The sequence below is a fragment of the Rhincodon typus genome, chromosome 30, assembly GCF_021869965.1.
Source record: "Rhincodon typus isolate 14 chromosome 30, sRhiTyp1.1, whole genome shotgun sequence".
NCBI lineage: Eukaryota > Metazoa > Chordata > Chondrichthyes > Orectolobiformes > Rhincodontidae > Rhincodon > Rhincodon typus.
This window is the reverse complement of record NC_063361.1, coordinates 26,625,087-26,641,899: the sequence shown is the minus strand read 5'-3', so window position 1 is coordinate 26,641,899 and position 16,813 is coordinate 26,625,087. Positions and strand designations below refer to the sequence as shown.

Sequence of the window (16,813 nt, the reverse complement as noted above, 5' to 3'; positions counted from 1 at the left end):
AATGTGGGGCTTTTACTTCAACAGTTGCATTCTCCCAACTTTTAAATTTAACCTATTTTTCCTAATTGACCTGTTCGGAGATGTTCATTCACACCTCTGGATCAGATGGGACTTGAACGTAGGTCTTCTGGTCCAGGGGCTGGGACACTATCACTGTGCCACAAGAGGGCCCCTCTCAATCTCCCAATCTTGTTAAATGTTAATATGGTCAATTTGTGCTCAGCTTTAAGTTTTTCCAAAGTGGTATTCAAATCAATGCCTTCATTGCTCAGACCATTGAGTATAGGAGTTGGAACGTTATGCTGAGCTTGTACAGGATGTTGGTGAGGCGTCTTTGGAGTACTGTGTCAGTTCTGGTCTCCCTGTTATAGGGACAATATGACTAAGCTGGAGAGGGTTCAGAAGAGATTTACCAGGATGTTGCCAGGAAAGGAGGGTTTGAGTTATAAGGAGGGACTGGATAGGCTGGGACATTTTTCCACGAGAGCATAGGAGATTGAGAGGTGACCATACAGAGGTTTATAAAATAATGAGGGGTATGGATAAAGTGAATGGCAGGCGTCTTTTCACTAGAGTAGGGGATTTCAAGACTAGGGGGCATATTTTTAAGGTGACAGAAGAAAGATTTAAAGAAGACATGAAGGGTAATTTTTTTATACAGAGAGTGGTTCGTGTGTGGAAAGAACTTCCAGAGGAAGTAATGGACGCAGGTACAGTTACAATGTTTAAATGACATTTGGATAAGTACATGAATAGGAAAGGTTTGGAGGGACATGGGCCAAGCACAGGCAGGTGGAACTAGTTTAGTTTGAGATTATGGTTGGCATGGACTGATTGGACCGAAGGGTCTGTTTCCACGCTGTATGATTCTAGCAGCGCTGTAGATTAGGTCTCTGCTTCTTCACTGGAATAAAACTTGAATGTTTCCATGAGTTGTTGATGAGACTCTTCCTCCGAGTGCAGGAAAAGAAAAATACACATCGTGGAATCCAAGGCATATGGGGAAACATGAATTTCCCATTTTCCCACCTTCCCTCACCTCTCAGAAAATCTATCAATAATGGGGACTGTCATTTTCAATGCCTCTGGGACTAAATTGTAATACCAGAGTGGCAAATGGTGTTAGATATGGCAACTTTGTTGTCATGGGATATCTAACAGCAGTAAGTCTTTTCTCATATTTGTGATTCTCTCCATTAAAATTCCAAACTCAAGATTCAATTCCAAATGGTACATAATTCAATGTAATATTATTACAAATCAACTGCAACTATGAGAAAAATAAAACAGTGGCATGGCATTGAACAGGAGACAGAAATGGCTTTCAGAGCAAGGTCACAGACCAATTCAGAATTGTTTAGTGATGAAAAATATAATGGCAGATGTGCTTATGAATCTCGCTCCTGGTTAAATGTTCATCCGGTGTCTTACACAGCAGTGTGTCAACGTCATACAGAACAGCGTTTAGGTCAGTCAAATTGCATTACAACAAGTGCCCATGTCTATCAAGCCAACAATACATATAAATGTCAACTATATCCAATTTGCTGAAGATAACAAAGATATCTCCATCCAGACTGCTCCCAAATCGGGAATGCAAAGTGCATCACCTCACACTTTCCCACACTGTGTTCCATCTGCCACTTCTTTGCCCACTCTCCCCTGTCCAAGTCATTTTGCAGCCTTCCCATGTCCTCCACACGACCTGTACCCACAACCTATCTTTGAGTCGTCTGCACACATAGCAACAATGCCCTCAGTTTCTTCATCCTGATCGTTTATGTATTATGTGAATATTAGTTGTCCCAACACAGATCCCTGCAGATCTCCACTAGTCATTGGCTGCCAACTTGAAAAAGACCCTTTTATCCCCACTCTCTGCCAGCCATCAATTCCTTATTTAATTAATATTTTGCCTCTAATACCATGGGCTCTTCAGCATCCTCCTGTGTGGCACTTTGTCAAAGGCTTTCTGAAAATGCAAATTGATCACATCTATTGGCTCTTCTTTGTACTACTTGCTTGTTACCTGCTCAGAGAATTCTAACAAGAATTTATCAGGCAAGAGATCACCTTGATGAAGCCATGCTGACTCAGCCCTATTTTATCACTCCCAACTACTCCGCCATCTCATCCTTAGTAACAGACTCTAAAATTTTACCAATGACCAAGGTCAGACTAACCGGTCTATAATTTCCCATCTTCTACCTCCCTCTCGTCTTAAACAGAAGTGTTACATTAGCCATTTTCCAGTCCTCTGGGATCTTCCCTGATTCAAGTGATTTCTGCAAGATACCCCAAAGCCTCCACAATCTCCTCAACTATCATCTTCAGAACCCTGAGATGCAATCCATCTGGTCCATGTGATTGACCCAACTTCAGACCTCTCCAGCACGTTCTCCTTAGTGATGGTCCCCTAATTGTCTTGAAGTTGTGCTATGTTACTGGTGTCTTCCACTGTGAAGAGTGATGCAAAGTAACTGTTTAGAACAAAGAACAAAGAACAAAGAACAAAGAAAATTACAGCACAGGAACAGGCCCTTCGGCCCTCCAAGCCTGTGTCGATCCAGATCCTCTATCTAAACCTGTCACCTATTTTCCAAGGATCTGTATCCCTCTGCTCCCTGCCCATTCATGTATCTGTCTAGATACATCTTAAATGACGCTATCGTGCCCGGCTTTACCACCTCCGCTGGCAACGCGTTCCAGGCACCCACCACCCTCTGCGTAAAGAACTTTCCACGCATATCTCCCTTAAACTTTTCCCCTCTCACCTTGAAATCGTGACCCCTAGTAATTGAGTCCCCCACTCTGGGAAAAAGCTTCTTGCTATCCACCCTGTCTATACCTCTCATGATTTTGTAAACCTCAATCAGGTCCCCCCTCAACCTCCGTCTTTCTAATGTAAATAATCCTAATCTACTCAACCTCTCTTCATAGATAGCGCCCTCCATACCAGGCAACATCCTGGTGAACCTCCTTTGCACCCCCTCCAAAGTATCCATATCCTTTTGGTAATGTGGCGACCAGAAATGTACACCGTATTCCAAATGTGGTCGAACCAAAGTCCTATACAACTGTAACATGACCTGCCAACTCTTGTACTCAATACCCCGTCCGACGAATGAAAGCGTGCCATATGCCTTCTTGACCACTCTATCGACCTGCGTTGCCACCTTCAGGGTACAATGGACCTGAACACCCAGATCTCTCTGTGCATCAATTTTCCCCAATCAATTAGTTCTTTTGCCATTTCTTTGTTCGCCATTACTACTTCCTCAGCCTCATTTTTCCAGGGGTCCAATGTTCACTCTTGCCTCTCTTTTATCCTTCTGTGATGGAGGCCAGACCAAATCCCCTCAATACTTGTCAAAGAGATTGCCCAAACCCTAACTCTTTCTTATTTTTAAGGCATGTGCCAGGCATTGTGTTCGGATGCAATTTGATTGGTCAAACTCTCAGGCTTGAAGCAAAACACACCTTATTCATATGCTATAGAGTCACAAAGATATACAACACGAAAACAGACCCTTTGGTCCAACTTGTCCATGTCAACCAGATATCCTGTATAAATCTAATTCTATTTGCCAGTGTTTGGCCCATATTCCTCTAAATCCTCATGTACCCATCCAGATGCCTTTTAAATGTTGTAATTGTACCAGCCTCCACCACTTTCTCTGGCAGCTCATTCCATACATGCACCACTCTCTGTGTGAAAACATTGCCCCTTAGGTCCCTTTTAAATCTTTCCCCTCTCACCTTAAACCTGTGCCCTTTAGTTTTGGACTCCCCCACCCTGGGGAAAAGACTTCGCCTGTTTACTCTATCCATGCCCCTCATGATTTTATGAACCTCTATAAAGTCACCCCTCAGCCCCTGATGCTCCAGGGAAAATAGCCCCAGCCTATTCAGCTTCTCCCTATAGCTCAAACCCTCCAACCTTGACAACATCCATGTAAATCTTTTCTGAACCTTTTCTAGTTTCATGACATACTTCCTATAGCAGGGAGACCAGAATTGCACACAATACTCCAAAAGTGGCCAAACCAATATCATGTACAGATGCAACATGACTTCCCAACTCCTATACTAAATGCACTGTCCAATAAACATTAGCATACCAAGTGTCTTCTTCACTACCCTGTCTACCTGTGACTCCACTTTCAAGGAACTATGAATCTGCACTCCAAGGTCTCTTTGTTCATCCCCAGGACCTTATCATTATGTGCATAAATCCTGCCCTGGTTTGCCTTTCCAAAATGCAGCACCTCACATTTATCTAAATTAAACTACATCTGCCACTCCTCGGCCCATTGGCCCAAGTGATTAAGATCCCGTTGTACTCTTAGCTAACCTTCTTCGCTAGTTGAAGTACAGACAAAATGAAAATAAAAGGAAAGAATGGGCTTAGCACATCCATGGCAAAGGCAAATTCAGTAACATAGATCATCTCACATGCAATTCTGGAAGCTGGAAGAGAACTTCAGCGTTTAGCTGTAGCAAAGACAGAGAGAGAAAGGTGTAGCAGATTTCACAAGTCCAACAGCTACTGATAGCTAAACCTAAAAATCTTGGTACTGTGATACCCATTCAGGCTGCTTTTATTGTTCTTAATAAAAACCCCAAGACTCCACAGCTATTTACTTTATTGGCTTAAAGCAGACTGCTCATCATCCCTGTCTCAACCTCCCTTCATAAAAAGAAAGGACAAAATACAAAATACAAAAGCCATTGTGGCATCACACTTCACATATCTAAAAAGACTCTTACAATCTTGATCTTTATTACTAGCTAGCTTACCCTCATATTCCATCTTCTCCCCGCTTAATGCTTTTTCAGTTGTCCTCTGCTGGTTTTTAAAGGCTTTCCAATTCTCTGGCTTTCCACTAATTCTCATCACAATTTTTACTTTTTCTTTTGCTTTTATGCTGTCCCTGACTTCCCTTGTCAGCTATGGTTGCCTTGTCTCCACTTCAGCATGTTTCTTCTTCCTTGGGATGAGTTTCTGCTGTTCCTCCTGAATTACCCCCAGAAATTCCTGCCATTGCTGCTCTGCTGTCTTCCCATCTAGGCTTCTGTTCCAAGCAACTCTGGCCCGCTTCTCCCTCATGCTTTTGTAGTTATCTTTGCTCAATTGTTATACTGTTACATCTGATTCCAGCTTCTCCCTCTCAAACTGCAGGGTGAATTCTACCATATTATGGTTACTACCCCTTAGGAGTTCCTTCAACTTAAGCTCCCTAAGCAAGTCTGCCTCATTACATATGACCAAATCCAGAATTGCCTGTTTGCTAATGGGATCTATCACAACTTGCTCCAAAAAACCATCTTGTAAATATTCACAAATTCCTTTTCTTGTGATCTGCTACCAACCTGATTTTCCCAGTCCACCTGCATATTGAAGTCCCGACGATTACTGTAATAGCGTCTTTCTTACATACCTTTTCTATTTCCTGATTTATTTTTGCCCCAAATCCTGACTACTGCTAGGAGGCCTGTACACAACTACCATCAGAGTCCTTTTTCCTTTGTGGTTTCTCAACTATCCCACTCTGATTCTCTGCCTTCCAACCATATATTGCTTCTTGCTATTGATTTAATTCCCTTTTCTAAAAAGCAAGGCAACCTCTCTCCCTCTGTCCATCAGCCTGTCTTTTCAATGGGACATGTATTCTTGGATATTTAGTCCTCAGCCCTGATCCCCTTGCAGCTACATCTCTGTGATTTCCACAACATCGTGCCTGCCAATTTCAATCTGTGCAACAAGCTCATTTACCTTGTTTCATATACTGCATGCATTTAAGTGCAATGTGTTGACTGCTCACCTTGTCACAGTTGTCCCTTATCTCTGTGCCTGACGTTAGATTCCTGCACCTTTCCATTCTCTCTGTCCTATTACTGTCTTATCACCAGTATTCTCAGCACGTACCCATGAAACCTCCAGAACGTTGGAGGTATCTGCACTGGACATTCATGGAGATGTCTCCATGCTAAATGATCGCGGGGGAAGATGGTGGTGTAGTGGTAATTTCACAGGGTTAGTAATCCAGGATAGCCAGTCTCAGATTGCACTAAATCTATTTAATAAATCTGAACTATAAAGCTAGTCTTTGTAGATAATTTCTAATCGACCTGTTCATGGATGTTATTACACATCTCTGGAGCAGGTAGGACTTGAATGAAGATCTCCTGGCTCAAAGGTAGGGACATTACCTCTGCGACATAACAGCCTTCTAAGCTAGTCTCAGTAATGGTGACCATGAAACTCCCTGCAGTTGTTGTTAATAACCATTAATATCTACTACCCTACCCAGAATGGCCAAAGCATGACTCTAGTCCCACAGCGATGGCCTTGCTAGCAAATCCCATACCCTGCAAAAATGGATATTTTTAAAAAAAATCAATTGGGAGTAAGTGTAAATTGCTGGCTGCTTGGAAACTAAATGGAGAACAGTTACTCACTGATTAAAAACTGCTCCGATTTTTCAGACTGCGAATCATGGAGTAAAACAGGTTATGTTGGCAATTAAGGCAGTGATTTACAACCTGAGGGAGAGAAAATTATATCTTGGACTCATGCTGATCGAAATGGGGCAGTAATTTTCAAACTTTTTGGCATGTCTCAGGAGCTAACTGTGCATCCATCAAGCAACAGGACAGCAGCCAATATAAGATGGTCAAAGAAAAGTCAATTTGTCTCCTGTACATGACAAAATAGGAGCTACGGGTAACAGTGCCAAACTAATGAGAAAGATTAAAATCTTTGATGGGAAAGATACTGACCAATGATCGGTTGAACTGTACAGAACAGGAACATCCCAAGGTTTATTCCAATTAGATAGTCTCATCCACTCAGCATCCTAGGCTAAGGTAGGAGCAAAATCGTAGTTGAGGCTTTTTGCTCCAGACCACCATATAGTTCCACCATGTAGTGGAGCAGGGGTGATAATTGCCAGTTGTGGCTCAGTGGGTAGCTCTTGCCGCCCAAGATCACATGGTGTGAGGTTCAAGACCTTCTCTATCACCATCAGAGGCCTGCACAGTGCGGGAAAAATTCATTCATTCTGCCTTCCCCAGAGGCAGCTAACTAAAGGCTAGTGGACAAACAGCCTTGTCATGAGGACATCAGATAAACTCATAAAGTCACAAGACCACCAAGAGGTCTTCCACCTTGAAAGCCATAGCCAGATGCAGCAGAAGGTAACTAGGAGGCAGGGTGCCTCAAATGGATGTGCTTTTCTGCCTTTTCTCTTCTTCTTTAAAGTTTAAATGAGAAATGGTGTTTGCAGGCAGATCAGCAGTGTGAAGGTACTGCCCCTCCACAGTCTCCTCAGCACCTGAGCAGTCAGAGAGACTTTCTGTCGAGAGTATTGATGGCACAAAGCTGTCTCCAGGCGGCCTTATTGTTCCCAGCGCTCCCGGAAAACTGGATGCCGTCTGAAAAATCCCAGCAAAGCCTCCTTTAATAAGTAACAAACGCAGAAAGTTCTGGAGAAACTCAGCAGGTCTGGCATCATCCATGGTGAGAGCAAGCAGAGTTGACGTTTCAAATCCGGCATGACTGTTCAGTTCTTAAGAAGTCAGAACCAGACTCGAAGCATTAACTCTGCTTTCTTTCTGCACAGATGCTGTCTGAATTCCTCCAGCACTTTCTGTTTTTGTTTCAGATTTCCAGCATCTGCAGCATTATCATTTTGCTCCTTCAATTGGTGTTGAGTGACCCTCAATGAGCTGATGAACATCCCCCATCCTGCATGCTTGAAAATGGTTTGGGGTGAGGGGATGGTACGGTGCACGATAAAGGTGGGGATTGACTTATTGCTCAGCTACCGTTCGTGCCAGCTCACCTCCTTTGATAACTTCTGAGGGAGTAATAAGTCAATTCCTGAATACTTCCAGAATAGTACACTCATTGTAGATTGTAGGTGGCACAGTGGTTAACTACTGCTGCCTCACAGCCCTAGGGTCCCAAGTTTGTTTCTAGCCTTGAGTGATTGTGTGAAGTTTGCAAATTCTCCCTGCATCTGCGTGGGTTTCCTCCAGTTTCTTCCCACAGTCCAAAGATGTGCAGGCTAGGTGGATTGGCCGCACTAAATTGCCCTGTAGTGTACAGGGATGTGCAGGTTAGGTGTATTGGTTGCGCTAAATTACCCTGCAGTGTACAGGGATGTGCAGGTTAGGGGATTGGCTGTGCTAAATTGCCCTGTAGTGTACAGGGATGTGCAGGTTAGGTGGATTGGCCGTGCTAAATTGCCCTGTAGAGTACAGGGATGTGCAGGTTAGGTGGATTGGCCGTGCTAAATTGCCCTGTAGTGTACAGGGATGAGCAATGTTAGGTGGATTGGCCGTGCTAAATTGCCCTGTAGTGTACAGGGATGAGCAATGTTAGGTGTATTGGCCGTGCTAAATTGCCCTGTAGTGTACAGGGATGTGCAGGCTAGGTGGATTAGTTATGGGGATATGGTAGGGTGGAATGCTCAGTGGAGGGTTGGTGCGGACTCAATGGGCCAAATGGCCTGCTTCCCATAGGGATTCTATGCTGCTACTTGCCCACAACAATTTTTATGAATCTCAATTTTGCGAGATCATCCCAACATTACTGAAGTTACCCATTTCGGACACCAACTATCCTTGGTGCTTTGGAGCGAAGCTGGGCCAATTCAGAGCAAAGCTGTGACCAGTCACCCTAAAGGGACTGGGCTGACAGTAGAAAATAGAGAGAAAAGCAAACGAGAAAAAGATAAATCCAGAATTATATTTTGCAGAGTCCCTGCCACCAGAGTTAGATCAAAATCACGTCCCTAAATTGAGATTAATTTCCCGAGCTTGGCAGTCTTGGGTAGAATTTTTACTGCACATATTTTCGTGCTTTAGACCAAAACAAATTGATCCTCTGAAAACATTTCAAGCAAGACACCAGCCACAAAAGTCACTGAGCATCAGCTAGAATCTATAAAATCATGTTGAAGGTAGAACTGTATAAAACAACTGCTTGTGACTGACATATGACTTTGCCTCAGGTTCACCTTATCCAGAACTGGTTATGTTTTACATCCCTTTGGACAGATTTCCCAGCGTCGCTCCTTAGAACCAGTGACTCGATGATGTAGTCACCCTATACTTATTCATTAACCATAGCACTGTACATTGTAGGCACTGGTACAAAAAAGCAAATAGTCATTATTTGTTTCGCTCTCTTTAGGTTCCTTAAAGGTGAACAAGTACAGACAACAAGAAGACTTACTGTGTTGAAGTTGGGAAATAATCCAACGGGAGAGGGGTTGTTTAGCCGAAAGGGTAGTAAGTGTTTCATATCGAGAGCTGGCTGCATGGCTCTTCCTTGTAGCTGCAGGGATGCTAGCACACTATTGTTTTGGCCTGTGGTACCTGAGGAAAGACAGCAGGAAGGTAAAGTGATTAATTACCACTGCCAAGATAACAGTGCCAAGATTATAAAAACTCAGATAGCAAATGGTACTCCCTCGGTGGCAAATTTGAAATAGAATCATAGAATCCATACAGTGAGAAAGCAGGCCATTTGGTCCATTGAGTCCACACCGACCTGCCTAAGAGCATCCCACCCAGACGCACGCCCCTGCCCCATCCCTGTAATCCTGCATTTCCCAATCCACCTTGATCTGCACATCTTTGGACTGTGGGAAGAAACCGGAGCACCTGGAGGAAACCCACGCAGCCACAGGGAGAATGTACAAAACCCAGACAGTTGCCCAAGGGGGTGGAATTGAGCCTCAGTCCCTGGCGTTGTGAGGCAGCAGTGCTATCCACTTTTCCTTTTTCACTGCTTGAGGCCATTCAGCCCACAAAGAGTGCACCAACCCTCTAAAGAGCATCCCACCCAGCCCCATATCCGATCCCCATAGTCTCCCATGACCAATTAACCTAACCTGCACCTCTTTGGATTTTGAGAGGAAACCCACGCAGGCACGGAGAGAATGTGCAAACTCCACACAGTCACCTGGGAGTGGAATCGGACGCAGGTGCCTGGTGCTGTGAGACAGCAGTGCTAACCAGTGAGCCACCGTTCCAACCATAAAATGTTTGCTCAGTGTTTAGGGTTTCATTGTAAAGGTTTGATGCCAAATGTCAATGCTCAGAGAATCTTCCTTTTCTAACCACGTCACGAGCCATTTGAAAGATGACATCTCAAACAAGGGGAGTTTCCTGACGGAGAATGCCATCCTGTCCTTCAAATGAAAGCAGGCACCTGTTTGTGGGTTTGCAAAACTTGGAGCTGCAGCCGAGATCTTTGAGATGAGGGGACTTCCTCCATTGTGCCTTCATCCGAAACAAGCCTATCTCAATAATCTCTTCCAAATAGACATGGATCACGTAGAATACAGAAAGTGAAGGCCTGATTTTAGCCCAGCAAGGGATTTTAAAAACTTTTTCTTTCATGGGATGTGGGCATTGCCTGCAAAGGCCAATATTTATTACCTATCCATGGCTGTCCTTGAACTGAGTTGCTCCCTGACAAATACAGAAGGCAACTGAGAGTCAGACACAATGTAGTTCTGGCGTCACATACAACGCAGACTAGGTAAGGGAGCAGATATGCTTCTCTGAAAGGTATTAGTGAACCAGATGGAATTTTACAACAATTGATGATAGTTGCATTGACCCCATTACAGAGACTAACTTTCAATATCAGAGTTTTTTGATGAAATTAAATTCCACCAGCCACCCTGGTGGGATTTAAACCTGTAAGCTTGGATTGGTTCTGGATTTCGTTGTGTGAAGACATTCTCTAGGAATTCTGTGCATAGTGTGGGGGAAGAGGGTAGATATTAGGTGGGTGTACAACATGGAGGGCATACCTGGGGGGATTTTGTTTTCTCTTCTGATCTGGATACCCGGTTCAATCACTTGCCTGAAACCGGAGGGAAGTAGACATTTGCTGCAAACTGTGGGGTCACCAACAAGTCACTGGTGCTGAGGTAAATCACATAGCGAGTTGTTTTGAGAGGGTCTTCTGCTCAAGGCAGTGGCCCTCCCCTAGGATGGGGAAGAGCTAAACCTTCGTTGTGAGGACAAAAGGATCAACGCTACTCCGCCCAGCTTTGTGAGCAAAATAAAATTAATCACGTGCCTGAGCACCCACTAGTTTAGGCTCCTCTTGCCTTGAGAGGAAAAGGGAAAACATTGTCCTTTCTCAGACCAGGACTTCAAATTACATTGGAGACCCAATGGCACCAGCAGGTGAGAGTGAGAACAGGAACAATGAAACATCTCAGCCAACCTCCCTACCTGGCTTCCATTGGCTGCATCAGTTAAAACCAACAACAACAACTTCATTCATATAGCATTTTTAACACAATAGAACTTTCTCAGGCGCTTCACAGGAACATAGCATTTGAACCACCTGCGGCATCTTTAGGATAGATGTCCAAAAGCATAATCAATAAAGCAGGTTTTAAGGTGGACCTGAAGGACCTTAAGGAAGGACAGCAAGGGAGAGAGCTGGAAAGGTTTAATGAGGGAATACCAGAGTTTAGGGCCTTGGCAGTCATTGGCCTGGCCACCACTGCTGGTGTGGGTACAACTGGGGAGAATGAAGAGGTTAGAATGGGAGGAGAGCAGGTCTCTCAGAATCATGAAGGCTGGAGGAGATTGCAGTGGGCCAGAGGCCATGGAGGGATTTGAAATCAAGGGTGTATTTTAGCATCAAAGCTTTGTTTGAATAGGAGCCAATGCAGATGAAGAAGTCTAATCCACAGTGTCAAAGGTGCTAAAACCTATGCATTCTGTTGTCATTGTTTCCAAGAGACGTGATATCATTGCATAAACAGAACATTTTTCTCTACCTACATAGTGTAGTCCTTGTTCACAAAACCGACTTTCACTTGCTAGACTGAATAAAGAGTTATTTAACTTTGGAAGGCATCAGAGCTGAACTCGAACAAGTACCAGTGAACATTTCCAAAGAATAACAAGCAGAATTGTTGCATCCTGGATATTTGGTTCCTCACTTAGCTAAAGCCCAGCAACATTATGGTCAGATGTACTGCCGGGTTTGCTCAGACCAATTAATTCAGCACCAACCACATTTTTGGCATTCAATTTTCCAGGAAACCAAAGTGGACAACATCGAGACACCGACACTGACCTCATCTGCACTGTCAATCACCAACACTGTGTCACGAATACAAACTACAATCACACAGGTAGCATGAGAGACTGTTCCTCTTCAATAAGTATCCAATATATTGGCCACGCATCCCCATTACTTGGCCCTAATCAATCAAATGGAATGGTATTGCTTAGTTGAACTCCAATGTGAGATAAGTTTAAGAGCAATTATTGCAAAAGTACACATGGATCAGGAAGTTGTAGAAAATTGAATGGGAATCATTGTGCCATTGTCTGCAGCTTAGACAGATCAGCTGGTCTTTGCTACTATGGTGTTCCACTCCAGGAACATATAATGTGAATTGCACAGATCTAGCCCATAAAATTTCAGTCATTATTTTAACAGCTGACAGTTACAGGCTGATGAGTGGATAATTTTCCCACACATGCTCAACCAGGATGCTCCAAGGGTTCCAAAACTAAATGTTCCAGCCTTCTTGTCAAGGTTTTTGAAATATGTGAAATACCACATGTGTAACAGAATAAATCCGACTTTACAACATACAAATTTCCATCTGTAGACATTGAGAAAACATTCAAACTTTCACGAGTATTGAATCTTTGGTCATTGTCAACTTGAAGCAGCTAAAGGTGAATGTCTGATTCTTACCTTATTCCTCTTAAACAGACAAAAAGGGGTTCTAGTGCTGAAAGTATGGGATACAGATGGTTTAGAGTTCCACATGTTTCTGAGCTTCTGTGGAGTTATTTCAATCCTGACAGGGTTCTTCTACCCTTTCAATACAGTCTAGTCTACTGAATGAGGAAATGAATACAGCACTCGGTGACTTGGCAGAACGGCCAACCATGTTCACAAAAGGCATTTGTGCAAACAGTTGTGTGTAGCTGCCAAAAACCCAATGGGAATGCGCTTTATTCACAACCCATGACCTCAACCAAACAGTACTGGCACCAGAGGAGAATTTGATTAAGTGTATTTACCTGCACACAGCTATATATATGTGTGACATATTCCTTGTTCATTGTTGGTCTAAAGAAACTGAAAATTGTCTGTAATGCAGTGGTTTCATTTTTACTGTTACAGAAATGAAAATGATCCCTTCGTACAAAGACACTTTATTTTATAAAAAGGGTAACGTTGATAACATCAAAGAGAAACTAATCCACAGAGAACAGAACAATATGGAAGTGCTCAGCATAGCTCTCAATGTAATGACAGAGTTCATGATGCTTTAGCGATCTTTATTATGGTATTGTGTTATCTTGATATTGAAAATAAACAACACTCAGATAATATAGTAATAAGCCTCACTAAGTTTAATTCATGATTATAGACTGAATAGACAGAAATTAAAGCTAAAATGGGTCAGTTTAGTTCACTGACAACCCTCTGTGTCTGGCTCCAAAAGGTCTTGTGTTTAAATTGTGGATTGGTCTTATACTCATGCTCTGACACTGGCATTGCAATGCAACAAAAAGGTGAAACAAAGGTGAAGGGCAAAGGCTCAAAAATGCAAAGAGTAAAAATATTGAGGATGATCAGGATGTAATACTTAATGAAGTCAAACCTAGATATTACAGAGATATTATACATAGATATTATACGTAGATAGCAAGTGAATGAAAACATTGAGGGAGACAAGGAGTTCTATAAATTTCAGATCTTGGAATGAACGTAGAAGTAAAAGGCAACAAACTGCGGTGAAGGGAAAGGTCGGTGAAGATAAAGTACAGAGCACGATTGATTTTATCATTGACAAAATATCTTATATACTCAAGTAATAGTCGATCTGGTATATAAGTCAGCCCTTGACTTTTAGTCAAAATATCCAACTCTTTCTACTTACCACCTAATCGCTGCTATGGTCAAACATGCAGTGGGTGCTGACCTACTCATTCAAAGGAGGCTATTTGACTGATTTTTGTCTCTGCACAGAATGATTAAACAGCTTTCTGGCTCCTTTTGCGCTAGTTTTGGGGTGGAGTCGGGCAGGAGTGGTCTCTGATCTTGCAACTTTGTGTACTGCTGTGAGCGAGATGGTGGAACAGGATGGATTTCAACACCTCAGAAGTATCACCCATATATAAGTTGACCCATTACTTTTAGGTTAAAAGTTTGATTTCAGAAAACTGATGCTTACATGGTATGTGGGACATGAAAAGTTTCCTCAGCCAGAGGGAGACTGGAAGCTTGAGGTGCAATGTATCTTTTGTTTGCATCCTGGAGGTGAGTCTCCCCAGATATGAGCAAAGATGCAATTCTTGGGCAGATTTGTTGAGCAGAATAAAAACAACGCATTAAGCTGCAGGAGGGCAGAGTGCGTGTTTCTCAGAGGAAGCTTTAGTAATTGAAATTGGTGGAGAGAAAAGGGGACGTTTGATAATGCTGTTTATGGGTTACAATATGCTGGCCCTTGTCACATACAGCAGAAACAATCAGGTTGTTGTGAGACAGATATCTTGAAGTTTATTTACATTATTTACAAAGCTACAATAGCATAGACTGATCCAAATAGTTTGGGCTCTGTTTTCACTGATGTTACTATACATTGTAGACATAGAACTGACAGAATGCACTGAATCAATTACACAGACAGAGTGACCGAAGGCAAGGTTGGTATCTTTATACTGGATCATCTCTGCTCACCTTCAGTATAGAAGGAGGAGATCGCTGGAGGTTGAGGTTTTCAGAATTGCTAGTGGGACGTTCCTGACCTTGAGCCTGTAAGAGTCATGTCTACTTTCTGGAATGCCTGAACTGCTGGTGTGATCTGTGTAATCAGCAAGGCAACAGAAGCTGGAGATAATCTGCTTCCCTACAGCCAGGGAAGAAGGTTTGCAGGATGAGGTGCCCTCATACACCTTCCAATGCTGAGCACCGGGTGGTAATATTGAGGCCTGGCAGCAAGCAGATTGTTCTCTCTGATGAAGCGTTCTGCAAGGAAACCGAAACGCAAAAAGGAATGGTTTCGTCACAACAGAGAGAGAAATAGAAAAAGGAGCAATCTCATTCCTGTGACCTTACCAGCTGCAATATTTTGAACTCATCAAATGTTGTGCAGCAGTGGTTGTGTCTACTGCTGCCAGCAAAGGAACAAAGAGCAGAAATGAGTCTGAAAAGGAACACAAACACCATTTAGCATCTGTGCCTCAATTTTTTTTAGATCATTTTTCTGCCCCATTTCAGTCAGTTCTGATTTATTCCCACAGCAGCAGATGCTGCTTCATTGGTATAGAATGTTTTGTACTTTCCCAGCACCTGCAGCTGCTGAAGCATGAACTCTCCTCTGGCAGCTGCTGGCCTGATCAATAGGGTTTTAATGAAACTACCTCCTTCAACCACTTGACAGCTAATACCATCCTGCATTTCAAACAGCACAGGCGATGGCTGCTCGGGACCATGTTTCACTTCACTGACTGCTTGGCCAGGGGTAGGGACTTAAATCACAGGCTCCAGTGTTGTCTTCCTGGGCCTCCCACACTCCCACCTCAGACCCGGGGACAGTGACTCTGCCCCAGACCTGGGCACAGTGTCTCTGCTCCAGACCGGGGGACAGTGACTCTGACCTGGGCACAGTGACTCTGCTCCAAACCCGGGGACAGTGAGTCTGCTCTAGACCCGGGCACAAAGTGTCTGCCCCAGACCCGGGCACAGCAATTGCTGCTATGTGTGCAGCATGCCCCACCGTGTACTGGGTCCCAGTTATTGGCTCCTGAGCACTGGATCCCTTGTTTTTGGGTTCTGCATCCTGGCGATTGGCTCCTGCATCTTGGTGATTGGGTTCTAGATCCCGATTGTTGGGTCCTGGTTATTGAGGTCTAGATCCTGATTATTGAGTCCTGGGCCCCAGCTATTGGGTTCTAGATCCTGATTGTTGGGTCCTGGTGATTGGGTTCTAGGTTCTGATTGTTAGGTTCTGGTTATTGAGGTCTAGATCCTGATTATTGGGTCCTAGAGCCCAGTTATCGGGTTCTCATACACATGCCACCATCACAGGCTCTTTCTGTGGCACAGCAGCACTGGATTACGCTCAGTGTGACAGGCTTGGAGTTCATACAAAGAGTTGTGTGCGCCAAGAAGCACTTGAATCATTTGTTGATGTTTATTGCCATGAGTGCCAGTCAGATATATTATTTGTATACATTCATTTTTGTTGTTGTGCTATATGCTCATAGGAACAGGAGAAGGCCATTCAGCCCCCTGAGCATGTTCTGCCATTTAGTTAATGGCCGAACTGTTTCTCGACTCTACTCACCCAGCCTGGCTTTAGTCAGGAGGATAGTGATGGTCTGGCAATGTCTCTGGATGAGTTGGCTAGAAGCCTCGGCTCATGCTCTGGGGAATGTGGGCTCAAAACCCACCATAGCTGGTGAAATTTACATATAATTAATTTAAATAAATTTAAATGAAGCTAGACCAAGAGTGACAATGAGAACATTGATTCCTCTAAAAATCTATCTTGGTTCATTAATGTACATTAGGGAAGGAAATCTGCCATTTTTACCAGTTCTGGCCTCCTCAATCACAGAATCAAGGAACTGGTACATTGCAGAAGGAGCACGAGCTCTCATCATTACCTAGTGCCAATCTCCTTGTTTCCCCCTTAACCGTGTACATTATTTTTATTCAAATTATCATCCAACACTCCCTTGAATGCATTAACTGAACCTGCCTCCACCACATTTCCAGGTAGCACATTCCATA

The 16,813-nt window shown here is 43.5% G+C and overlaps 1 protein-coding gene across 2 annotated transcripts in view; it reads right to left on the bottom strand.

Moving 5' to 3' along the window:
* znf385c (zinc finger protein 385C) overlaps window positions 1–16,813 on the bottom strand; it is a 182,269-nt gene that overhangs the window by 90,637 nt on the left and 74,819 nt on the right. For both annotated transcript variants that reach the window (XM_020511117.2, XM_048614642.1), the window contains exon 2: window positions 9,245–9,387. In XM_020511117.2, coding sequence (XP_020366706.2) covers window positions 9,245–9,387 — 143 coding nt within the window. The remainder of the gene's footprint in view (window positions 1–9,244; window positions 9,388–16,813) is intronic.